Source organism: Bombus flavifrons, chromosome 2 (assembly GCF_040668555.2).
Source record: "Bombus flavifrons isolate JBK064 chromosome 2, iyBomFlav1_principal, whole genome shotgun sequence".
Classification (NCBI taxonomy): Eukaryota; Metazoa; Arthropoda; class Insecta; order Hymenoptera; family Apidae; genus Bombus; species Bombus flavifrons.
In genome coordinates, this window is record NC_138443.1 from 17,801,781 (window position 1) to 17,828,470 (window position 26,690).

At 36.4% G+C, this 26,690-nt stretch overlaps 1 protein-coding gene and 1 long non-coding RNA gene across 2 annotated transcripts; one reads left to right on the plus strand and one right to left on the minus strand.

Annotated features, from left to right (window-relative positions):
- Positions 1 to 421: 421 nt before the first annotated feature.
- On the minus strand, positions 422 to 21,414 carry Dhc1 (dynein axonemal heavy chain 1). The gene is made up of 34 exons (XM_069132264.1): positions 21,322 to 21,414; positions 20,590 to 20,829; positions 19,995 to 20,149; positions 19,659 to 19,882; positions 19,125 to 19,402; positions 18,878 to 19,051; positions 18,539 to 18,768; positions 18,230 to 18,429; positions 17,878 to 18,101; positions 17,438 to 17,613; positions 17,173 to 17,355; positions 16,671 to 17,069; positions 16,090 to 16,340; positions 15,495 to 15,740; positions 15,247 to 15,410; positions 14,831 to 15,085; positions 14,530 to 14,758; positions 13,365 to 14,038; positions 12,123 to 12,928; positions 11,850 to 12,057; positions 11,349 to 11,735; positions 10,635 to 10,807; positions 10,151 to 10,517; positions 9,844 to 10,038; positions 9,640 to 9,778; positions 9,241 to 9,517; positions 8,555 to 8,996; positions 6,724 to 8,081; positions 2,945 to 6,522; positions 2,620 to 2,846; positions 2,234 to 2,545; positions 1,557 to 2,008; positions 1,198 to 1,492; positions 422 to 989 (listed from the first exon to the last, which is right to left on the minus strand). Exons 1-34 carry the CDS (start codon positions 21,412 to 21,414, stop codon positions 603 to 605), a joined length of 13,998 nt encoding a protein of 4,665 aa, XP_068988365.1. The 3' UTR covers positions 422 to 602.
- Positions 2,357 to 25,432, plus strand: LOC138189945 (uncharacterized). The gene is made up of 3 exons (XR_011176168.1): positions 2,357 to 2,482; positions 4,037 to 4,241; positions 24,972 to 25,432. It is a non-coding gene; the product is annotated as an uncharacterized LOC138189945 (long non-coding RNA).
- Positions 25,433 to 26,690: the final 1,258 nt, after the last annotated feature.

Here is a 26,690-nt window from a genome sequence, read left to right on the forward strand (position 1 = left end):
TTGCAGAATCTTAAATTTTCGTTCCGAAAAGACCAAGATGGATGTAAACAAGTAGTTTATATATTTTTTGAGAATTATTAGTCAAATGTTGCATATTACTATTTACCTTCCATGTTAATATCGTTTATCTGATAATTAATTCAGAAGACAGATCAAATCATTAAGGCATGAAGGATGTTATATGTATATATCATATCGCATTGGAATACAAATATGTTCACTTTACAATTAAGTTATACAAATCTTTAATCTTTATCATTTGTAATCCAAAATTTTGTATTTCTTTTACATAAAATCAGGCTGTAAAATAAGTGATAAGAATGATAAAAATTTAATAAAAAATATTTTGAAGTAGTTTTAAAGCTTTAATTTTTCTTCTTCTTAATTAAGAAAAAGAAAGTAATGTCGAATATTTGAATATATTGAAAATTTTAATGCTTTGAAAGGGTGTACATAGACATTTGATAAGCCTTACATGGTACAAACTGGTACTGTTTGACATGCATTATATCTGACGTTCTAATATTACATAATGTGATTGGTATTTAGCGAGTACATTATAGCAGAAAGGAAAAATAATAGCGTGTTTGGAGTATTTTATTTTACTTTATATCACACAAAAGAGCTACACCTCGTAGTGTCCAATGTCGAGGGTTATGATCAGTTTCAAAATCGATCGATCCAATGTACTTCGAATCTGTTCTTTGTGGTTTTCTATATATAGGGCATTCATAAAGTTTTGGATCCTTGCCTGCAGTCGTGTTTATTGCGTAAATGTAAATCACAGGCATTTGTTCATATAGAACTTTTGGTTTACTTTCTACTAATTTGCTGGTTTTACGATCAAGCGAAGCACCCTCTAAAAATAGGCCATGAACGTATACTCCCTCCTGAGGTGGATTTTTTATATCTTCCTTGTTAAATCTTGTAATTAAATTTTGTAATACAACAGAGTCAAGAGCCCAACCTTTATGTGCTCGAGTTACTTCCTGCGAAATATAGAGATTTGGAAATCAAAATTATTTTGTTTCAAATTTGCAAATATTGGACAGCTTTCTTATCGATGCAATTCAAGATACGATAACACGAGTAATTATTTTTAATTCATTCGAGGTATTGTATAATAATAAATTTCATTTATCGTTGAAAAAAATTAATTTTAAATTTAGTATTTTCGAAAAGCAATATTTGTCTAACTTGTCTCATTGCAGTTAGAAATCCTTGAGGATTGAAGAATCCAGTCATCCAAAAGACCTTAGGTCTGCCGTAAATGCACCATTGTCTGAATTGATGATCTCGTTCTAAAAGTTCTGTGTACCAAAATCCAAGCGTTGCCGATTCCCAGGAAATTTTTAGCCATTTCTCGGGAATGCGAGCGTCGTACATCGCATCAAGTGACTTTCGTAAACCTTGGCTCATCACAATGGTACCTTCGATAGCTAATTTCAAATCTGTTAAAGTGTTATACACTTCTTTAATGACTCTGGTGATCCTGTAGAAATTCGACTAGTGAGCAAATTATTTAGAAATAAAAAAGAGAATGCAAGAAAGTATACCTGTCGATTTCTTGCCTCAAAAATATATTCATCGGTAACAGTGCACCCATTCGTTGAAGTGCTTCTTTCACTTCAAAAGAATTATATTGCTTTGGTAATTTGGCTAGCATATCGTTAGCAAGTTTATAGACGACGTTTTCTCTAGTTTCGCCGCCTTGTGCATTCCCTTCTTTTGGTTGGACACTCAAAATCGTGTCAAGTATTCCTTTCGCTGTATTTATTTGGTAAGTAATGTCTGCATTTGGATGTAAACCAAACACTTCGGGCGTATCGGTTGCAGGCAAGCTATCGATGTAATCCAAGTATCCCTGAAGATTCTTGGTTTGTGGTACTTTGTATCCACGATAAAATTCGAAGCCAGGTCGCAATAGTACATCGCAAAACCAAACGTGCGTAAATGTAGTTAACAAACGCTTGTCGAAGTCATCAGTGACTCTACCACCGTACTGAACCTGCATATAGAGATAAATATAAAATAGTTAGATATAACGAACTTTTGTGTTTTCGTTTCAGTTTTTTGATGTTTGCCATTATTTTGAAGTATGATCATTTTGAAGATTTACTTGTTTGGGATCGACCACGTGCAACTCGATGATATACTGATCATAAGTCACCAAAAATAAGGTAACACAAAAGTATTTTAATAAATATTTGTGTAATTAATACAATTTTCAAACCTCTCCAAGCATATAGCAAATAGTTGGCCACGATACTCCCCGTTTTGGATCCATCTCATCCAAATGATTCTGTATAAACTGAACGGAAGCAGCAAAATCAGCTTGATTAAATTCGTATGGTACGTTCCAACCAAGAGGTCCGAATTTTCTACGTTCTTGAACTACCGTATGTAAAAACGCAACAGCATACAGTAAAGGTGGCCACTGTGATTGCGTACTGTAATCCAATGTGTCCTGCGTTACGCCTTGGTAAGTTCTTTTCAGGCTGGCTCTAATACCTTGCGGTGGTTCGTTCGTAAATTTGATGGCCATCTGGAATGATGCTGGTTATAAGAAAGAACTTATTTGTCTATAAATTAACCCTACTGACAGATGTAAGGAAAGACCTGCAGTAAACCAATAGGAAATTGCGGATGAACTTCTGTAGTCATCCAAAGCCTAAATGCTTCGTGCACAATGTCTGTTTCAACTAGAGCGTCCATAACTTCCGTGCAAAAAGGAAGTGATAAGTGAATATTTTGTAGCAATACCCAAGTACCAGTGTTCATAGCGTCCGAGATCAATTTTCGAGCATGAAATTCTTGGCCTTGACCCATGGACACCGATCGCAATTCTAAAATACACATTAAATGTAAATTATACTTTTAAATGAAATCGTAGCTTATTTTTATTTTTATATTTATATAAGTTAAACGTTCTCAACTTGCTTACGAATGACTTTTTGCTTTGCCAGTGCAGTAATCTGTGGGCTAGGGTCTGATCCTATCGACAATATACATATAAGTGGTGATCTAACTTCAGACTCTAACCACGTAGCTTCTAGATCCAAGATCTTCGTTTCTCCATACTCCTTCCCTAATGATTCAACCACGTATTTTTTCGCCTGGGACAAAGTTCTATCTGGACTCCACGATCTGATCAAAAGTAATTTTCTAAACACGTCGAGTTTCTTCTGATATCCGCAAGGAAGTTCCTCTTCCTCGGGTTTCTCTCTTTCGTACCATACTCGCCATTCTCTTTCACTGAATTCGATTTTCGTTAGAATATCCGAGAACGTGTCTAGTTTGCTGATCTCGACTAGATTCAGCCAAGTTATGTCAAGAATCCACCTGAATGGTTTAGGCGTAACTGCGTTTAAGTCCAAGGATGCACCGCCTTTAATAAAAGCGTTGAACTCTGTATGAGAAATTACACCTCGATGACAGTCTATCTTCATAGCTAGCATCAAGGTGAATAACGATTTGTGTCGTTCGTATAGACTTCTCAGAGTAAAGGCCCACACTTCGTAGGTAAGGTGACGAAGAATTATGTTTATTCTTTCACCAGTGATAGGACTTTTCACAGATTTGGTAATGGAATTATCGAATATAGTCAGAAATTGTCGCAACGAATTTTGGTACATTACGTTTACGTTACTCATCTCTACAATAAGAAAATACAAAATAGATCCTCTCGACGCGACAGCGCGGAATTCTTCTCGGGCTAGCATGATCTTCTTTTCTGTTAACGCAGACACCTTTAGTTTTTCATTAACCGATTCTGCAGTTACTTTGGTTTCTCTGAGCACATTTATAAGCGCTTCATCGTCTACTAAAGAGCCTTCGGAAGAGGTGAGTCGATGTAACAGAGTGCTTTCGAGTTCTTTCATTGATCGTTGGTTCGTCATCACAGATTCGAACAGAGCCACCCTTTCGGCTTCTAAGTCTGCCTTTTCCATAAGGATAACTCTACCAAGTAGCTGATCTTCCAGGCCTAACATCGTGACAGTAAAATCGATTATCGATGTCTTTGCTGAAATTTCAGGACTGTAAGCAGGATTTGGTAATTTCGTGGTGATGTACAACATAAAACCGGGCATTACATCGCATTCTTTGTCACCGACGATTACTTTCTCGATGGAACCGGATTTAATAAAATTCTTTTCAAGCACGTTATCGAGAACTGGATCTAACTCTTCCGCGATGTCTTCTATCAGCAATGGTCTGCCTAAAGAGAGGCTGTCTTCAAGGTGAGTCCTAAAATATTTGTGATTAAGAGACGTAATCTGTAGTTCGTTCATGCATTCCTTGTTCTTTATCCACATTTTTCCTTGATTCTGAGGATCTATTAACAGAGGATACGAGGAGGATTTAGTTACGATAAGCGCATTTTGTACAGACAATTCGTCATTTGGTAACCCTTGAAGCGTCCATTCCGACATTGTCGCACTGTCTACGAGCATGTTTGTAATGTTCAGATTTTTAGTGAAGGGAATGGATTTAGTTGCCAAAATGTTCATCCAAGATGACACTAAGCTAGCTCTGTACTGTTGATTATATGGCCCACAGTACGATAAAAAGCCAGTTGCTAGTAAAACATCTCCAACTAGTCGACCTAACTGAATTTTGAACTCGCTGCTTTGCTCGGTCCAGCGTATTTTCTCACCGCCTAACCCGTTAATCAATGCGGTTGCAGCTGTCATTTTCCTAAGACACACGTTTGCAGCTTCTGTCAATCTTTGCTTCTCCGAAACAGCAGAGTCATATTGTTCCTTAACCGCTTGCAGGGCCATTTCTCTTTCCGATAATTCTCTCTCGGCGTTTGCCAGATCCTCCATGGCCACCTTGAGTCTTGCTTCCTGCAACGCTAAATTAGCCTTCAGTGGTAAGACTTCCTTATTCACCGAATGAAAAAAAGCCATTGCCTTTGTCCAGGACAATAAACCTGCCACGTCACCGCAAACTCGTCTAGCAGTTTCCATGTTATAGTCCTCCATCTTAAAGTAAGGTTGAAGTAATTCAACCATCTCGTTGTTTATTATGTCTTTCGGATAGTTTTGTAATTGAAGCAAGAACGTGGTGCTGGCCATTAACTTTAACGATTCTGCCCAAGAAGGCTTTGGACATGGCGCAGCTGTATCCGGAACAACCGATCCAATTTTGCGTTGAAATAGAATTAACACACAATCCATAATTCTCATAATGAGATGAGGTGGTCTACCCAATTTTCTGACGGTAGCTATATGAGCCGGTTTAATAGTGTTCAGAGCAGCTTCTGCTTCCTCCAGCGCAGGCTTAGCAGCCTCTAGTTTTTGTTCAGCTAAGGCTTTTTCTTCTGCTATGCAAGCTACCAATTGCTCAGCTTTCTCTTTCACTTTTTGCACCTGATTCTTAAATGCCTCTGCCTGCATTGCTCTTTCTGTCACTTCCAAGAGGACAGTTTCTGCTTTTTCAGATGCTTGAACTAGCTCTTTTTCCATCTCAGCCAGATCTCTTTTCAAAATCTCAACTGATATCGAAGCTTCTTCCAGCTTCGCTAAGCCAGTATCCATGCGCCTAGCTCCCTCGCCGAGTTCATGTTGTTTGCTTTGGTAGATATTTTTGTAGCCACCGATGAAGTTCAAATACGATTTTGGCGTGACGTGAGTAGCGCGACGAAATCTTTGAAAGTATTCCGCGGACGTCAGAGAAACAATATCCTGTATGGAGCCTAAGGCATTCACCAATTCAGATTTGACTTCGCTGGTACAAGCTATGCTAAAGTCGTGCAGAAAGTGTTTAGCAACTAAGATTAGAGCGTCTCTGGGCCAAGGCTGGAACCAATCGATCGTGCAGCCTGATATGAGAGCTGGAAAACGTTGAGCACGATTTCTAAACTTTTCGCCAACCGGAGAGAAACAAAATACTACGTGTAAATTTTGACAGGTCCTCTGAAGAAAGAAATCCATTACGAGTTCGTTGTTGATCGTTCGTTTTGGATTTTCGCGTCTCAGGATAGGCGTCAATTCTGAAATGATCTCTTGTTGTTCGTCACGAGTGAATAAGTTGCTGATAACCCCGGAACTCAGAATATTGTTCAAGTATTCCAAGAAGCCCTCCTCTTTAATGTCCAGATCAGTAAATATAAACGTCGTACCCTTTCCTTGAGCTCCACACGTTCGATAGAGATATCTTAGATCTTCTAAAAAATTTGCTACGTTGTAAGATCTTGTCAAAGTGATTTGAAACGTTTTGTAGCCGGCAATGAAGGACGATAATTTCGTGAGACTTTGCTTGCCAGATCCTCCGACACCTACTAACATTACATTCCCTTTTGGATGTCTAATGACTCTAGATATTTTAACCAAATGTAGCATGGCATCGGGGAAGAAGACCAAATCCATACCAGAACCTCTTTGCATTTCGTTGAATTGCGAAAGGAACATTTCTAGTCTGTCCCTGAGGATTTGGTCGTCATAAACGGGTTCGTATACTTTCGGTAACTCAACGTCGGCGTCTTCACCTTCTTCACCAGTTGGTTCGGGTGCATCTCTAAAAATTGTCACGAAAATGGTAAAAAGTGCGTGTAATCGAGCAATTCTTATGATTTTCTAACGCTAGTAAACATGTTAATATTTGTTTAAGGTAGAAGTTTTATCACGCCTCTTTTTCGATCGACAATATTACTGTTGTGATAAGCTATATAATCTGACTTAAATTAAGTACGCGGTTGATCCTACTGATAATACTTACCTCATGAAATCTACGAATACAGGCTCTTGATTGAGCATGTTCGTATAATCCTCCCCTAGCATTTCATTAACAACTTTCAGAATTTCTTCATCGAACCAATCTTTATCCGCTTGTATAGTGAATCTATCACTGAATACGCGACTGCATTCGTGTTTCCACAGCAACATAAGCACACTTTCCTTATCGATAACAGTGGATAGTGTACCAAGCATACCTTGCCAAATTCTTGATAAATCTCGAAGATTAAAGGTATAGTGAAACTTGGCCGGTGTAGGTAATAAATTAGCTCTAGTTCTTTCCCAAAGTGTTCTTGTCAAGGGAACCATTTTATTGACGAGATTCCTAATTTCCGTTGAAAATCCTCTTTTAGCGTTGTAATGACCTTCTCCGAGCACGCTAAAGATGCGATCAATGGATGCTTCGTTAGGTAGCGTACAATTGAAAATGCAAAACTGTCTCTTCAATCTTAGAGGAATGTCATTTCTTCCACCACCTGGTTGACACATTGCTGCTAAAAATGTTACGTCTACGATGCTAGTAAAATCTCCAGGTTTCTCTAAAGAATAAAATCCTTTCATATCCATCGTTTGACGAACAATTTCGTTGGTGATTTGATCACCCCACTCGTTTATTTGTGGCAAATTTATATCATCGATGAAAACCAACATTTTCTTCCCTCCTGGTGGTCCAAACGTGCTACCTAGACGTTTCTCCACGTAACTTTCTATGGTTTTCTGAAACTGATATGGACTCGTAGCCGAACTGAAATTGAACGATCTACTTAAAGTGGTCTCTCTGTTCGCTTTTTTCATGTACGACTTCATCATGACGGTTTTGGCAGAACCTTGTTCACCTATTAATAAAACTGCTTTATCTTGACGACCAATTAGATCGATTAGGTATTGTATTCTCACGTTATCAGGTATAGGAACCAATACATTGCTGTAATCAGGCGTCGAATACTCTGGATAAACGTAGTTGGTCACCATGCTTGTCCACGTATCCCATTTACCCTTTTCACTGACATAGAAATCGAACAATTTTGCTTCGGGGTATTTTTCTGATGTTGGTAAATCTAAACTTTTGAAATTTTGTCGCAGGTAGGAGTCATACTTTTGCCTGTCCGATGTTTCTAACAGTGCTCCTATACCCCACACCAAAGCAAAAACGTAAAAACGTTTTAGATGTTCGGCTGTCATCGGTTGGCGTTCTTCATCTTCTGTTTCTTCGTCGTCGTCTTCTTCTATGCGTACTTCGGGTGGAATTAGACCCTCGAGGAGACATAACATTTGTCGCACTATGTTGCATTGTAGAACGTCTATTGTCAACGATAAAGCTTGAGTGCTCCATGAATAAATCTATAAATTAATTATATGTTGCCGTAATTACAATATCATAATACTACAATGTTGCAATACAAAAATATTGTCAGAAATTTTATTTAGGATACAAATAGATAGTTTTTAGAATTAACTTAATATTTTCATAGTAATTTTTTCAGGAAATATGAAATAGGAAACATAGTTTCGTAATAAGGTAAAACAATGTGATTAATTTTGCATGTTAATTTGTAATTACATTACTAATTTGTTTAGAATTGGATATTTATACACTTGGATCAGACGGAAATGTGGGATAATGGACAAATATAAACTCGAAATATTAACAGCAAAATACATATCGAAGTATCTGGAAAATAAGACATAATTTTCTTCACGTTTAATTTTCTTTATCAACATTTGAACAAAATTTGCGCAAGTATCTCTATCTAATCTAATTATAAATAATGTGTTTTTAAATATTTTATAGAATGACAATTACGTTTCTTTACCTGCGTAAAAGAATCTGTAAAACATTGACCAAACACTTCTTGCTCCAAAGGTGTTCGACTTTTCAACCAAGCAGTCACCACAGGATTCCAGTCCAATCCTGATGAACTCATGTACACCATTCCATTACGAGATACCGTAGCTGGACTTGCATTGTCGATATTATGAGGCTCAAAGATGATCTTGCAATTAGATGACATCGATAATCGGTCACCATTCGCAAGAGTGAGAGTTTTATTGTCGTCCAGTACAGAGTTTAAGTTCTCGATCCAGATGCTATCAACAGGTCCGTCAAGCACCATCCATACGTACTCTCCTTCTTTTAATTTCAATGTTTTGCGCCATAAAGCTGAAAATATTCCATCCGTCCAATCATTAGTCGCCACGTCCAATCGGCCAAACATTTGAGCAGCTGTTATACTTTTTGGGTTCATTCTCATCTCTCTGTAAAATACGTTCCTGATCATTGACCGAGTTAAATCATTTTAAGTTATATTATTTGGTGAGAAAACAATTTTTAACGGTGTTTTGTAACGATTTTCGAAAAATATAAATGGCAATGGACATGGCGTTATACATTTGAATATATATAAGATAAAATGAAGGAAAAAAAATGATTTCGCGGACTAAGAATGAATTTTTATGTTGCCATATAAATTATTCGAAAAATATTTTTCAATGTAATTACCTGTGGAAATTGCCGCACTGCGTTAAAGCTTTCATCAAAATATGTATACAAGTGGTTTTTCCTGCACCGGTCGGACCTAGGGTCATTATTCCATGTCTTACCCTTTGTGTTTCATATAGCTGTATTAATTTTAGCACCCACGGTGGATGGTATATCAATCCAGCTTCTTCTACTTGTTGACTAATAGCAGCTTCCAACTCTGGATAAGAAGTCTTTTCAAGAGCTTGATTTGGAAACAGATCAGCCACCAATGATATAAATAATGGCTCGTCCTCGTCTAAAATAATTAATGTACTCAATACTAACATTTATTTTATAGATAACATTTTTTTTATACATATATCCTTGCAAGTAGTAACAGTAGATATTCTTAGTATAGTAATAAGTATAATTATGTACCTATGAGTTTCGAAAGATTCATATCTCTTAAAACACGCATAACGATCGTGCTTTCAGAATCTTTGGAGTTTACCCTTTTCGACGCTCCTAATGTTCTTAATACGGACAATATGTTTCTTAGACCAAAGTCATAATGGACCTTCATAAATGAACAGGATGTTTATTGAAATTACAATTTAGTTATTGTGTTTTTAAATGAATTACCTGTTTTGTAAGTTGTTCTTCGCACAATTTGTACAAAGTGTAAAATTTCCGAGCAAGCGTGATGTTTTCCAGGAAACCACAGCTAGCTAGTTTTACTCGAATAATGATTTGTCTATCAGGTACCATCATAGCGACGGTGCGGAACTGTATCTTTAGATTCTCTGGAAGTTCTTTTCTACCAGCATATCCAGGATTCTGTAACGTAATTCTTATCTTATAATTCTAACTTTTACATCACATACAAGGTTTCCTGCAAGAAAGTAACTTTACATTACAGTATTAATACGTTTGTTATCTTTTTTTTTACCATCGTTATAAATATTCCAAGCTCAGGACACATGTCGATCAAGTCTCCATCGGTAAAAACGAACTGCTTCTTCTTCTCCCTCTTGGCAGCCAAAACAACTGCAACTTGTTGAGCAGCAACAGACAACACTGGTAACTCGATTCTATTAAATTCATCGAAGCAACCCCAAGATCCGCTTTGTGCTAGTCCTTTATAGATACGTCCTAATCCCCTATAATCCATTTGATCCGAACAATTGAATACTACTATATATTTGGCCAAAGTTTTGCCCATATCTTTGACAGTTTCAGTCTTGCCTGTTCCGGCTGGACCACAAGGTGAGCCACCCATAGACATTGATAATGCTTGTGCCAAAGTTATATAGCATCTAGAAATATAAAGTAAGAAATGAAATAAAAGAAAAAGGTATACATAACTTTATAGTATTTACGTATTTATCGTAATTTATTGTTGTGAGATTTTTTCCGTATGCATTTGTAGTTACCTGTCTGTTAGTGGAGTAATCACGAGTCTTTCTGTGCATCCTAGATATTCGTTTTGATATGTAAAGTTCACGTCTGTTATGCAGATCGATGTTTTGTCAAGGTCCTCTTTGAAGTAAAATCTGCATTGCTTCAGCCACTCGAAATCGTTCAGTGATCGTACATTCAAGCGGCACTATGTATGAAACCTCATAAATTAATATTCTTTCAGAGGTAAACAGAAATACAGTAGAATTCGATTTATTCGAAATCATCGGGGGAGAAACGGATCATATAACTCGAGTTGTATAATAAGAAATTTTACTAATTCTCTTTACGTATAATTTTTCGTACAGATACGCGTACGATAACAGAATTAAATTCTGATAAATGAATTCAATCGGTAGAAATTAATCGATCGCTAACTAAAATTTCCAGATAAGTGGAATTTTCCTGTATTATTTTACGAAGAAATAATTTTTTAAGAAAAAAGAAAAATGTCAATAACGCTCTAGTTTCGATCTCTAGATTTTTATATTTTTTATTCTCCAGAATAGTAATAGTAATAGTAATAGTAATCTTTTATAATAATAATAGTAGTAATCTTTTATATTAGAACGTAAACTTTAAATTTACTAGCCTTATTTGGACTGTTCTTTTTTATATTCTCTGGCAAAGTTTGCACACTATACAACAGGACACCCTGTACATATTAATATTATTTTCTTTCAACTTACCAATATATCGAAGATATCACGTTGATGCACATGAATTGTAATCAAAGTTTCAAATTTTGTTCTTTCAATTTTTGCAAGATCTCTGGTAGTCTGATCGATCAATGTATTCAGTAAATCCAGGAATCTGTTGTTCGTTTCTGCCATAATCTTTTTATCTGCACGAGCTTGAGCTAAAGCTAGTTCACTGTCCCTGGTCCAGATCATTTGTATTCCTAGTAAACCGACCTGAGCTGGCATTTTATCCAAAAATGTAAGTAGATTAAAGTTCGCATCGTTTATCATAGAATGACACTGCCGGATTATCGAGTGTAAAGATTGTTGCGATGTTTGCAGAAGTTGCGTTAGCCACGTTTCTACCGAACCCTCTGCCCTCACCGCTTTTTCAAGCTACGTTTCAAAAATTGCTTAGTATTATATTTTTATTAATGCGATACCACGATAAAATTATATTTCAGCGTTTAAATATATCATTAAATGTTTTAAACAAGATCTCACACGTACCAAGATCGTTTCACCTTCCGATGAAATAACAGCGGTCATTTTATTATATTCGATATCATGAAACTTCACATAACGCGTATTGTCGAAAATAGATAGCAGATGGTTCTGTATCGTGTGAGAATCAGAAGCTTGACCAAGTATTTCCAACAAAGCAGGGTCTGATACAAAGAAGAACCTTGGGAACATCATACGCTTCTTTTCTAAATATCTGCAATTGCATTAATCATTGTAGCAATTTCGTTTACTATTTACAATTACTAATTGCATGCGTACCCACTAAGAGATTTCTGACACAATTCCAGCTGTTCCTGCAGATGTGGCAGAAGTTGCTTAAGCAAATCATCTCCTACACAACATGGTACCACTCCCGGAGTCTCATGTGCCCTTTGCATAATTTTCTGCCAGCTCTTATCAATCTTACTAAACCTTTTCGCTTCTTTCGGTAATTGTTTCGCTATGTCACCACCAACGAACACGGCTTCTAGATAAACCCACATATTTTGTACCAGCAGCCATCTTTCTAGTATTTCGTTTGTGTTCGACAGATCCGTGAGCCATTGTTGTATCTGCTTGCGGAATGGCGCGTTGTATCGATTCGACATCAACGAGCCAAGCACCATTAAACTGTCTTCCAGTTGGCCAATCGTCTCAGCAGTGGTGTCTCCTCTTAATAATAATTCTCCTCTGTTGTTAAACGTCATGAACGTCAACTCGTGAGACGACCATTCATTCACCACGGTCCTTAATTTCGCCTCGATGTCTTTTTCTTTCATGGCCGAAATGCAAATGTCCTCGATGTCCTCTTTATATTTCAATAAAGGCGCCTCCAGGATGTTCTTCAAGCAGAAACCCTCGCTTTCAAGGTCAAACGAGTAGCCCGTCACTTCTACGATCCTGTGCCAGTGGCGAGGTTTCATGGCTTTGTTGGCCATTAATTCTAGGAGCGGACACATGTCGTTAAAGTCGTCGATGGTTTTCTTTAGGGCGAAGAACGCGGGCCATTCCTTCAGGCCTTTTGGCAACTTGCGGCATCGGTTTTGGAATTCCATTAGCTCGTTGTTTATGTCCTCGATATTCACCTGAACATTGCATCGGTATTCTTTGTTATAGGTAACGTAAGTTATCTTGCTTTCAATATTGATGTATTATGTACGATATATATGATCGACATTAAATTAACATCAGCAATGTATAATAATGTTTTGATATAATATTCATATATTACACGAATATATTCGATGTGTAGTTAATATTAACGAATGATCAATGTATTATCAATAATTGTTCCGAATAATGTAAAGTAGAGGATAAATTTTAAATAAGAAAATGTCTGTTCTTCTTATCGAAGTTATAGCTATTAGAATATCAATTTGTTTGAATTTGTGGAAGATCGATGAAATCAAAAAATATCTTGCATAATACATCTAATGATATAAGTAAAAGATTCTTCTACTAAGTATGTGCAAATACTTTCACGAATCGCCTCAGATATTCATTTTTGAAGAAATATTTTACCTCGCCCCATGGAATGTCATAGTAGCTGTTCACCCTGTCGATAACATCATTGTACAATTTATACAATTTCTGAAGCAAATTCAGCTCCTTTCTTATCTGTGATAATTCAGGATAATCCGTTGTAGGCAAACCAAACAATTCTTCACCGCTTTGGTAAGTTTGCAATTTTCTCCACATGCCATCGAATCTATTTTGGAACAAAATCTGCCTATCCGAAGCTTCTCGTGGACTCAGACCAGCCTGCATAGGTCCAGAAGATCTGTATTCCTCGCAATACATCTTGTTATCGATACGGAAGTTCTCGAGATTGTTTCTAAGGTCTTCCTCGAACTGTGGCTGCAGCTTCAACAGCAACACGTGACTTTCTTGCGCTCGTGCGAGCAACTGTTGCCACGTATATCTCAAGTTATCAACTTGTTCCAGACATTCTTGGTCCACTGGTACTTCGTATCTTGTGACGATATTGAAGGCTTCCTCGATTGGGTCGATTTTTAATTCCATGTCAACTTCTTGTTCCCGAATTTTCTTTAAAGTATCCATAATAAGTCGTACGTCGTCCAGATCGCGTATCTGACGATCCAATTTACGCTCCATTTCGTTCATTAACGCATAAACATATTCCATTTCGCGTCGGTACTTCTTTTTCATTGCTTGACCAATTTTGTGGGTGCACGCTATGGACATTTGCGTCAGAAAAGCGTCTAGTCTCGGAATATAACTGCGTTTTTTATGTATTTTCTATTTTGCGAATTTTGACAATTTCTTTTTGACAGTGATTTATTACAATTCAAATCTGGCTATCATTTTTTTTGGAAAGATTGATAGCAAGATAGTTTTATTTTGTGAACTTTAGTAATACATTTGAAGTTATTTTTATCCACACATCACGTATATCGCTGTTCTTTCGTGAAGAATGATGAATAATAAATAGTAACACAAATATTCGATTAATATATTCAATCTGATTTCAAATTGGGGGAAAATTATGTTGTTTCGAGAAGCGTTACAAAGAAGAAATTCGAACGTATTTGGGTTGATTTGATCTTCTATTCAGTAACATTGTAGTATTATTATAATTAAAAGGAAAGCAACACAAAGAAATTTATTTTACGAAGCTTCAACGCAAGATTGTGTGTATAGAAGGACAATTATAATTAATCTTTACCTTTGATTTCTGTGTATAAGCCATATTTCAACTTTTCCGTAGAGACAGCGATGGAACTTCCAAAAATGACCATATCAGGTTCGGTTGCTAAAAGATCTTCGAGTTCACTGTGCTTTCGAAGCGTAGATTCAAATTCAGGCAAAGAAATTTGTAGTAATTCCCGCATACTTCTTTCATTCTTCCATAAAAATTTATATGGCTTCCACCTGTCGATAAATTCTGCAAGGTCCTGTAATGATAATTAGAAATTTGTGTTACTACAAGCAGAACGATATTTACAAATATATATAAGATTTCTTACTAGCTTGAATTCTTGCATGCACGTGTTTAGCATGGATAATAGTTTTATCACTTCTTTGTTATCCATCACCATTGCGTGAAAATTCTGCTCCTGAACAGGGAAAATTGATCTCTCCTCAGAGATAATTTTGAATAGCCTTCTTCTTCTGACTCTTGCATCTTCTGGCTCTTCTTGTTTCCTCTTCGCTGCTTGCATCTGAGCGCGCATGACGATATCTGCGAAATTCTTTTTGGGGTAGGCTTGACCCCATGTATCCTGAATTATTAAAAAATACTATGTATTAATTATAGTATATATTAGACGTTTTACATCACAGCATTATATCGTAACATAGATACAGTACTAATATAATGATGGCATGCAATACTAAACGTTTATCATTGTATGTGTTATACCGTATATGTTAAAAATTATACCTTATTTATTCTAGAATTCCATTGCGACACTCCTCTCGCAACGCCAGCAATGGTTTTACCAACTAAAGTTAGGACTTCCTGCACGTCGTCTAAACTAGGTTTCACGGTCACCACCGGTATCATTAATGTTGCATGAAGCAGAAATATTGGACTCGGTGCGTCCTCTGATCGAACGATAATTATTAATTCATGTGATCATCTGCAAAACTTTGGGCTATGCATTTATATTTTATCGAATAGGAAGTCACCTGGATCGATTTCCCGAATAAATCGCTTTCTAATAATGTCCAAGGAGCTTCTAGTGACTCTTATCAGAACATCGACGACCTTTCTAGAGTAATATCTCCTCATTTCGGACACGGCATTTCGAACCATGTCTTGCATTCCTTTCGGTAAGCTACCAGGAGTAACCAATAGATGATGAGGATCGTCGAATAAATTCCAAACTAAGGACCAATCTTGTTGGACCGTTTGGTCCACTACCTCTTCTTTTTCTGTAAGATCATCGTACATAAAAGTTATGATTCGGAAATATGCAAAAAGAAAAAAGTAAGAAATGTGGATTAAAATGTTATGAACGATATTTATAATCTATTTTTTATATAATTGGTTTAATTTTTATTGGAAATAGATTAAAGTCGAAAAGAAACAGAAGCGTATCATGGTACGAAATTTTTGAAAAAAATCCAAAACAGAATTGCGTTATGTATTAGTGAAGTTTGCTCGCAAAATTTTTACGATGAAATTTTTAATTTTCACGCTGATATATGCAAACAAATTTCGTGGCTATTGCTATATTTAATTATAGAAGAAACTAGTTTTTCAGATAATGTCGCATATCACCTTCGCTATTAAAAAATTCGAATTGACTGGAATTAGCAGCGGCTTTGAAATTCTCTGCCGCGTTCTTAACAAGATCTAGTACTTCTTCCACAGCCTCTTCCACCATCATACTTTTACGATATAAATCTACCGCTGCCAGTCTGCATACTTCTTCGGTCTTCTCTACAAATTCCTCTATAGTCCAAGGCTGATCAGATTCTGGCATAGAATGTAACGTTATCTTTTGCATAGCTGCCAGCACCTGTAAAATCCTTGGAACAAGGGAAGAGAACTTTTATTTAATTTTATAAATATCTATGAACCTATGCAGAACGATCAATGATGAAAATCTGGAATCCTTATCATTGTAAGAAATTTTGTTTAACTGTCAAATATCAGCAAAATTATTATATCTGTATAACAAAAATACCTCTTTTAATTTCATTGCATCTAATAAGAATTTGTAGAAAAGTAAAATAGACGAAAATTAAGAGACACTAAAGAAAGACAAAAGCAAACAAGTAATATAATCCTAATTATCTAAAAAAAGCTATTGTAATTTAGAAAGGTACGATTTGCAAAAAGTTTAAACAGAAATGTACCTATTGTCGTACACATCGTGAACCCTTGTAATAAGGATATCAAATTCCTTGATCTGCTGTTTTGTGTTCTGATAGAAGTTTTTCCATTCTGGATTGGTCCAATTCAGAGAAGTCAAACCAGGTTCCAGCAAAGATGCAACTCGCACCAAATGCGGTAGTAACAATGGCCTCACTTCAAGTTTCACACGTCTGGCCGTAAAGACGAACTCTTCGATCATCAATTGGAGAGAGTCTGTGACCAATGTGAAATAATCTTTTTTCGCCAAAATAGTCAATGCGACGATAGGAATTTCCAGATTCAATTTGGCCAAGCAATCAGCTTCTCGGAGCAGGAGAGTGACGCGTCCTTCTAAGTTGACTTTAATCTTTCCTGTTTTCTCGTCCACCGCCAGCAAAGGTCTGCATCGATAAAACAAACTATGATGTTTAGGTAAAAAATTAATAAAAAGTGGAATTAGTTAGTTTGGTTCTTGTTTGCGACGGACTTGTATGATCGATTTACCGTTTTAGACAGTCTTCAATGACCCAAGAGTTTTGATGAGTCCAGACTTCAGCGATGTCTGATTTATATTGGTTCAAAACGCCGAGGGCGTAATTATACCGTTTTTCTAATTCCATAGTGAGCGGAAGAGTCTTTAGCACTGGATGATTGGAAACTGATGTAGCCAATTCATCTAAGTGTACTCTGAAGAGAAAATAATTTGAGTCGGTGATGTAAAAATCATAAATTATCGTTCGACGATGTACGAATAACTTGTTTAATTTACTTCAATGAATTTGCCCAAGTTAATCTTCCAGCGATAGCTGGCATATGCCTCGGTAATGGTGGATCATCCCTCTGTTTTTTGAATAATTTTAGTATTCTGTCTACTTCTTTGTCGCAATATTTTACTACTATGTTGTACTTTTCATCTAACTTCGTTAGTGGTATCTTCTCACTGACCTTAAAAGCAAACAAATCAATTAAAACATTAAAAAGTACAAAAATTAAGAAATCATAAAATAAAAATATTCAAATATTAAAGTATTAACAAATTTCGAAAGTAAATGATTTTAAGATGTACTGAATACAATATGTATCGACAAAGAAACACATTCATACATACAATTAGATTGAAGTGCAATAATTACAGTAATTGTGCAACTTTACGTGTCAAATGTACAAATTCTCGTGCATTATTTAGTCAGCTATAATGCACCACTTCACTTTTTCGAATCGAGTTAAAAATCGTATACCCTGAAGAGTTTCCCAAACGTCCGCATAATTTTTCTCAATGATGTTACCGATGTTTTGTTTCAGGGTATCAGTTTTTGTCATGAAATCATTGTAGTCCGTATCAAATTCGGTATTCCTTGGATCTAGATAATCGTAACCTTTAGCGGTAGCAACTTTCTCAGCCTCTTCGAAGGTTCTTATGGCATCGTCCAGTGCTATTGGAGTAAAAGAAAATAAAAAATAGAAAGCTGAAAATTCCGCTCACGAAACGATCTAAAGTTGAAAAGCGTAGATAAATATTAACGAATTAAAAACAAATAGCATCTGTATATTAATTACATACATTCTCCCAATAAAAGACCTTCCATCCTTCTTTCGAAGAGACTTTTGTAATCTTGTATCAATTCGAACATAGTCAAAATTTTTCTTACTCTATCGCAAAAGGAATCGAATCGTCCAAATACGTGAGTTTCTGAAAACGAGAATTCTTGTTCCGTTACAGCAGGAGAACACCGAACCAGTCTATAAGTTTCTCTGTAAGCTCTGTAATGTAATGGTATTCTTTGTTATTTCCCACATAAAAGGACAAAAAATGAATCAGTATGTCTCAGATCGAAGTATAACGATAGAAAACAGCGAGTCCACAATTTACTTGTTCAGTTTTAAGCAGTGCTTCAGCTTCGATCGCGCAACTGCTCGATCTTGACCCCAGACAGTTTCTCGACCTCTATTTGTGACGTAATCTCGACAAGCCACGATCATTTGATTCGTGATCTTTATCATTAACGAACTAGTTCGTTCCGAGGTGTTGTAATACCTCGACACGCTGTATATTAAACGAACTGTTTGTAATAGCGATACGAGGGAATCTCTCATCTTCACCTGAAAAATATGTGATATCAATATATATATGAATATATATAAAAACACATAGAAAACAATATAGGAAAATAAAAATAATTTCTATTTTTCGTACGATATGTTATCTTACTGGATCGTCCAAATACAAGCAGTGGCAGCATTTTTCCAACGCCTGTATAAATTTTGCATTATCCTTCGCTTCGTTATAACAATAAGTGACATCATCCTCTACATCGACCCAATCTTTTATTAACTTGGAACGCGCAACTTGCAAACAAAGAAGCGACATTCGTATTTCGTGATCCTAATTATTATTTATAGTTATTACGCGATTGACAGTAAAATCATCTGCTACGATACGAAAATGCAAATAGAACCTGAAGTTTGTTGACCAACTGACTGAACTGTGCTCCTCTTCGTTTCCAATATTCCAATTCTTGCTGAGGACCAGAATTATCATTCTCTCGTTTCACCTGCTTGCTCTCTACCATGAAGTCTTTCAATCTCTTGATCCACGTTCTTACTCTTTCCTCGACGATATTCACAGCGTCTTTTTTCGCTATAAATGCTTTTGCTTCCTCGAAGTTGCGCACTTGCACCATTAGAGCTTCATCGTCGTCGAATACGCGCCCTTCGTGAGCTACCTGTTCACACACTGCGAAAATTTGGAAAATATTTTATATTTTCATTTTTATATCAAAAATAAAATATCAAAATATTTATATCAAAGTTCAAAATATCGAATATACGCTCGTTACTTCTACGATATCGCTGCAGGTTTCTATTCAGTTGTAAGAAATTTTAATCGTGTTCATAAAAATATAAATTTGCATAAATATTCGCAGTTTAATGATATAATCGCCTAAAATTTTACGAAAATATAGTAACTGTATATGTAATTCTATTGTTACCTTTCAGAGCACTGCAGAAAGATCTTAAACCCGGTAATAAAAGGCTCTTAATCATCGGGCAATCGTCCTCTCCTTCAGAGCCAGGATGTGCAAGCGCATCCATGAAAACGTATTCTACTACCCTCTGTATCGCGGTTATTATCCCCACTTTTTTTGTGTCTATCACACCGGTGTAGAGATCTTTTTGAAAACCTTCCTCGGGTAATTGTTTCGAGATATTTAATCTAACAAAAGTTTCGAGTTTGCGTCACTGAAGTGCGACTACCAACTATAACTTCATAAGATTGTTATGTATAACACTTCATACTTTGCTAGACATTATACTTTATATCATACCTGAATATGTAAACGCATATTCCAGTACAAGGTACTTGCCATCCATCGGTAAGAAACAATTTCTTTTTCCCTGGTTCTTTTATTTCTTTTTGTTCTTTGACTTTCGGTACCGATGTGCTTGGACTTGGTCGAGTGGTCGAAGTTTTTGTTTGAATCTGCAAAATAAAATTCCACGGTTATTTTATTATTAACGCTGGAATAATTAGACTCTGATAATACTGATATCTAAATATACTAAATATAAATAATTGTAATAAAGAGTCGTATTATGAAAATAAAATAGGTACATACATGTAAGAATTATGTTTCCATCTGAATGAAAGTCAACATTAATTTTGTCGAAAGCAAAATAAGATCGAAATGCGACAAAATGACAAGCTTTAGTTTCTTCCTCCTGGTAATTATTAAAACCATGTGAATATTTTCAGCAAAATTAATATCGACTTTCATCGAGATAGAAACACGGTTATACAGAGTAATTTATTTTCATTATACTACTTTAATTATAATTATTTATATGTACATTAAAAAATACTTGATAATTTTGACGTTAAATTGAGGTTTTCATTCACAAATAAAAGATAAAAGGTTTGACCGTTTCTATAGGTCGTAGAGTTTCAGATTCCTCCACTTCTTGATAATACCAGACGAGGGTGGACTTCATATGGGGCAAAAACAGTTGATTGATTTCGTCCAGCATGTCTCCCTCGAAAACGTGATCCATGACCTCGTGGCGGGACAATTGTGTAGCATCCATCAAGAGCTGGAAAGCGAATTCTAGACGGGGATCCATCTCCCCTCGTCTTGCCTTTCTCTCGCATTCTTCTCGGCGTTTCTGCGAAGCAAATCGAGGATATTAATTGTTTTTTATACGCCGTGCTTCAGTCAGTAGTAGTCCCTCGTCATTGGTCAGACATTATGTTCGCCTATCCTCTTTATTACAAGTATGGCGTAGCTTAATCGATTCCAGCTTTATTTTTTATTTTTGATGTCATTCCTTACTACTGTTATCAAAATGTGATAAATTGTTATATCGCACACTCGAGTTTCAAAAATCCAATTTAATTTCACAGTAGAGCGACTTTGTGAAGTTGCGTTTGTTAATATCGCTACAGTTTATCTAATTATTTATTGTCCTACTGTCCTACACGAACTTAACTACGTGCACGATACATTAAAAAATCACTGTTTCATATTCACTTATGACAATATTTCATTATCGAGTATTACGGTAATCGGTAGCTTCACTTAGCGCTTCGGATAATAACAAAAGAAAATATACGTGCGAATAAAATATAAACGGCCAAAAAGCAAAAGAACAATAGACCTGGAGGACATCACCGGTCCCTTCTTCGTCGCTGCCTTCCTCAGAATTCTCTGACTTCTGTTGAACCAACAAAGCAGGAGCTTGCACGAACATGATCGAACGAATTAAACCGGCAAGGACGCTACAATTACACGATAAAAGAATGGATAACGCGATGGCCAGATTCACCGACAGTTACACCGGCGAACTGAAAGACTTCCGAAGTAGTGTAAGGAGCGAATATCCAGTGCCACGAGTTCGTGTCTGGTACCGCCCTTCTACGTATCGTTCGTGTCGTGTGGGAATTTCCGCGCGATTCTGTCGACAGTAGTCGATACTGATACCACATAGTGTGTATTCTTCTTCCACTGTCGCAGAATCATGTTATAAAAGAATAGTCGGTATAACAATGAACAACATTCGTGGTATTAATGATAGTGATGGATTACATCGTGCATGTTTTTAATGATATTTGTTAAAGCGACGATTGTTACAACATGTTATGAAGATTTCTTATTTGTGAATCCACGATCCAGTAGCTGTGTATGCGCGACGATGAAGCTAACAGCTCTGCAACGAGTATACAAGAATAAGTTACGTATGAGTATTTGTATTTATATACAAAGATTATTCTTATCTTCTGAAGCGTTGCTTTTGCTTTATATTTTTCTGCCACCGGATTAACCAGCATGTTACGACACAACCAGAAATATTAGTAATTCAACATCGCTTTTTAAGCGATGATTCGACGATGTTGCTTAAAATTAGTATCGCAGCGAATGTTTTGAAATTAAAATGTAACTTTAGTTTTTCTGTTTCAATTTGTAGATTGCCAGTGCTCATGTATTGCCTTGCGTATATTGTTTTTCTACTTTTTGGATTATTATTTATATTCATTGCATGGAGTAGGTCTGCAAAAAATTAGTTCAATTAATTGTACATAAAATACTAACTTCGTATTAATAATATAATTAAAAACTTTTTCACTTTATACGTGTAATATGTAGGTATATATATATGTACTTTTGGTGTCACAGTTGTCCTACCCGCACCTCGCTTTATGTGTATATAAATACGATTACATTTATGCCATACTACAAAATCGAGATATAAATATATTCCTACCATTAAAGTATTTGTAGGTATTTAAAAATATACTTCAAACTGAATTGATCACAAAATCAAGAAGTTAAAATCAGGTCTCCATATGTCGATCATTTAAAATCAATCAAAACCATTACTTGTAATTTCCTATTATCAATATGTATACGTGCCTTCTACCTTATTCTCCTCGCTCGTTAACAATTTCGCTTTTATCGAGAGCTAACCATTACAAGTTACACGTGAGAATTACACGTTGCACGCGATCGATTACACGAATATCGAACAGCTTGAATCGCCATCAACGAATAAAATGATCATTTTCTACGAGGTTTTTCAAACAACGCATCGATCAAACCGGTATTAAATATGGTTCGTACCATATTACTCAACGTGCACGCGAATATCCTCTTAACACGCAGATCTAGAACAACCATCTGTATCACTAATCGACTAATACGCGTGTCAATATTCGATTAACGTTCGTAGTTGCATCTCGAACATCTTCTGAATCAGTTGGTAGAACAACGATACGAATTTGCCTCGTATTTGCATACGAAAGTGTACGTTTCTTACGTGTAACAACATCGATTCACGAATGCGATAAAACGAAAATCGCACGAGCCTTAGAACGAATCACGCGTGAAGCAACAGTGAAAATTTAGAAAGTTTGGAATATCGTGTTTGTTATCTAATCAAGATTTAAGGGTAGGTTCGTAGCAATATGCAGAAAAATGTTCGTACGAAAAATCGCTCGTACGAAATGGAATCCTTATTTACTATGTCCTTAGCAACCACTCGTTACCGTGCTAATTAGGTTTAATTATTCCCGTTGTGAGAAACTATTCGATTCAAACGTCCTATTCGAGGCTATTTAACATTAATCCTTTTGTCAATGCTTACTCTGGCTTCCTCGGTGGTTTCCGTCATCTCGTTGAATTTCTTCCCCACTGTTTCTTCGCGCTTTCACGATTTCAAACAACCGACGTTCTTATGCAGTCAACGCCGTAATGCGACATTAACTCTGTTACCCGGTCTCTTAGCTAACAATGCACCCTTGTCCCTCTCTTCCGCCACCCCTTTGTTTCTACTCCTTCTTGTACCTGTTAGTTTGCATACTATCGATGTTTCATTATTAGAGTTCCAATGAAATGTACGAAGAAAATCTGGTTGTATCTCTGATAGAAGAGGAACAATAACCACAAACGATAGAGGAACGATAAAATAAAAAATAATGTTTTATGAAATGGATAAGAAATTTGGAGAAAGTGTTTTGAAAGAAGGATCGAGAAGTTTATGATAAACGGTTTTATCGAGCGAGGAGTCATCATCGCGATAAGGAAATGAGCAGTGGCTCGGGCAAGATATATGTATAGATAAGGTATACGATACAGCTATCAGCCAATGTATTTCTTCGTCCTTTGTCTCGGGCGGTAGCAAACTTTCTTATCATTCTAGTGTCGTTTCCAATATTACCGATTCAGCATAGAATAAGATCGCGACATTAGTAGTGGTTGGAATTAAAACTAAATGTTACTGTGAAAATAAGGGTAAAAGAGGTAGAAAATAGTGTTTGTGAAACGATTGGAAAGAAATATATTTATACTCGATTAAAGGGGAAGTTGTACAAGTAGTTATGAATTTGCAGAAATTCGGATAGAATTTTCTATTCTCCGAATAATATCATTTCTCGCATAGATTGCACAAGATTATTACAATGTTCCAAGAGTACATATTTTATTTCTATTTTTCGTATATTACGTCAGTCTCTCGATTTATAACGTAACTCTCATCCTTTGGTAATGGTAAAATCCCAAACCTTACCTTTGTTAACGCTGCAACTATCCTCAAGCTAGCATCAGTGCATTTAATACTCTTGAATCTATCGTTCAATATTACCACACAATTTCGACTCGATCTTCGATATTTCGAAAGGAAAAGATTCCAGATGAAATGCAAATTCCAGAGTCATGTACATACATCTAACTTCTTAGGCCATCGCACGTAGGAAATCTTAATGAACCGAATGAAACAAATGAATTAAAATGCATGACATACTAAAAGAAAAATATTCCAGGTTAAACGTAAATTGCAATGTTATCTATGCCCTTGATCCACATATGTCCTAATTTCTTTTCCAATACATAATGCCATTTTTCTATACGAGGTCTAAATTAATTTTTCCAGTTATCCTTAGCTATTTCTTTACAATTCTAAACGATAAAGCAAAAGAGCAACAGCTAAACATCGTGAAATAAAATTATCTTGCAAAATTCTAAAATCCTCGATAAAATTGAAAAATCAATCTCCATTCTTTCACCTTCCCTTTTCTCTTCCTCAAAGCCAGCCGCGAAACAATTCTCAGCAACAAATCATCTGAAATTGAATCAAAGAGAATCAAAAGGCTCCATCGCGTTCGAATCTGAGAGATGCAACGAGAAGGAAATCGCCGAGAGGCGTGGAAGATTTGCACACGCGGGCAATAAAATAGTATCGATCAGTCGATGAGAACAATGGAGGAGGCTGGCAAGAATTCAAAAGTTTGCCAGCAAGTATCGTTCTGTTTCCAGGAAGCCGTTCGATGGAAGGGGTTTTCGACCCTATTCCAGCCTCGTGCTGCCGGTTGCGGACCAGCGGCCACCGCGTGTATCGACTAACGTCGGCGTATTGACTAATGACTGGTACGCTGTTGCAAGTAGTACCACTCCGTGTCAGGACGGACACACTCGAGTCCCACAACCATATTAATGGCGCGCGACCGCCGCGAACACAGGGGTTAAGGCGCATTTATGTAACACGTAGGCGAGGAGTTCCTTCGACGTCGCGCGACCTACATTTCCTGACCAATGTCTGGGAAAAAAAAGGTCATGAACGCGAACGATACGCTGGCAACCGTTTGCGGAAAAACGCTATTCTTAATTTTGCCAATATGATGATGCCTCGTTCTGGTGTTCGTAAAATTTCAAAAAGTTTCGTACGATACACATACCATATATTTATAAAAGTTTTCTGTGGTAAATATCCACGGTACTTTTACGAATCATTATACGTTGACGGAAGTAATAATTTCTGGACAAATAGTCCAACGTCTTTTTCCATAATTCGTCTTTTACTCGAAGATAAGATGTTTTGTTTTCGTAGATAAAATTCTTCGAAAGTCTCTCTCTTGTTTCGTAGAGTTTGTGAAAGATACTCATTAAAAAATCGTTATTATTAACGTATTAAAATATAGAGCAAAAATTATCGAGTACAAAAAAGCTAGACTATATAGTATATAATTGTGAATAATACAAAATCTTTCGTGTATATATGATCAATATTGATCGATGAATCTTCTCGATAACAACAAATAACGTAGAAAGAAAATCACAGGATTGGAATGAATATCATAACGAATAAATTAGAATCTCCTTTAAAGCCACTGTTCGATAATTAAAATCTGCATTAGTAATTGCATGGCACTTCATTTTATTAGAAAGAAACGTGTAACGAACGTAGAAGCACACAAATATACAAGTCCTCGTTAATTTGAGCGAATTTCGCAATCAAAATCTCAGTAATCGCGTAATCGATGCTCGTTAAGGATATTGGAATAAATGAATACAAAGCGTTATACCGAGTCGTATATCGAGTGAAATTTGCGATATCTACGATCTCGCCATTTATTATTGGAATATCATCTTACTATTCTATGGCGCTAGGACAATAATCGTTAATATTGTACCGTTATCGTCGAATTCGTATCACGACGTATGTAGTACACCCGTCATTGCGCTCGGACAACTAGAATCGCACCGTAGAATCCACCGTGATTCGAGTTTCCTGCGTCCTGATCGCAAGTTATCAACGCATGCAGGATGAAAGCACGCGAAATTAAACGCTTCATTAACAACACGCACGATCGCAACATCTTCTCCTTTTTATTTAACGAAAGCGCTCGTTGATACGCGTGGAAAAAATCGATCGATCTAAACATTGAAACAGACAACAGGCAAAGCGTGAATAAAACGCATGCTTGCATCCTAACAACGAGTTCTTCTTGCGAGTTAATTCATCTTTTTGATTGCTTGCGCGCAAGATCGAGTATTTCAGCGATCAAATAGAACATTTTTAGAATCGATAAATTGGCAAACCAGTTACATCTTTCGTTCTAGATATATAGATTATCGTAACAATAAATGGATATTAATTAACGAGAATACTTCTTCTCTTTTTTTTTTACCTTTTATTATCTCTTTTTAGATGTTTCATTTGCAGCGCTGAAATGACTCTTTAAAGCACTCTCGGCC

Excerpts from the sequence above, each read along its gene's own strand:
- Dhc1 (XM_069132264.1), bottom strand. The coding sequence starts at position 21,414 with ATGTTCGTGCAAGCTCCTGCTTTGTTGGTTCAACAGAAGTCAGAGAAT. Across the intron at positions 20,830-21,321 it reads GGACCGGTGATGTCCTCCAG|AAACGCCGAGAAGAATGCGA; the intron begins GTCTATTGTTCT and ends TTTGCTTCGCAG. Across the intron at positions 10,039-10,150 it reads TTGGAATATTTATAACGATG|AATCCTGGATATGCTGGTAG; the intron begins GTAAAAAAAAAG and ends ATTACGTTACAG.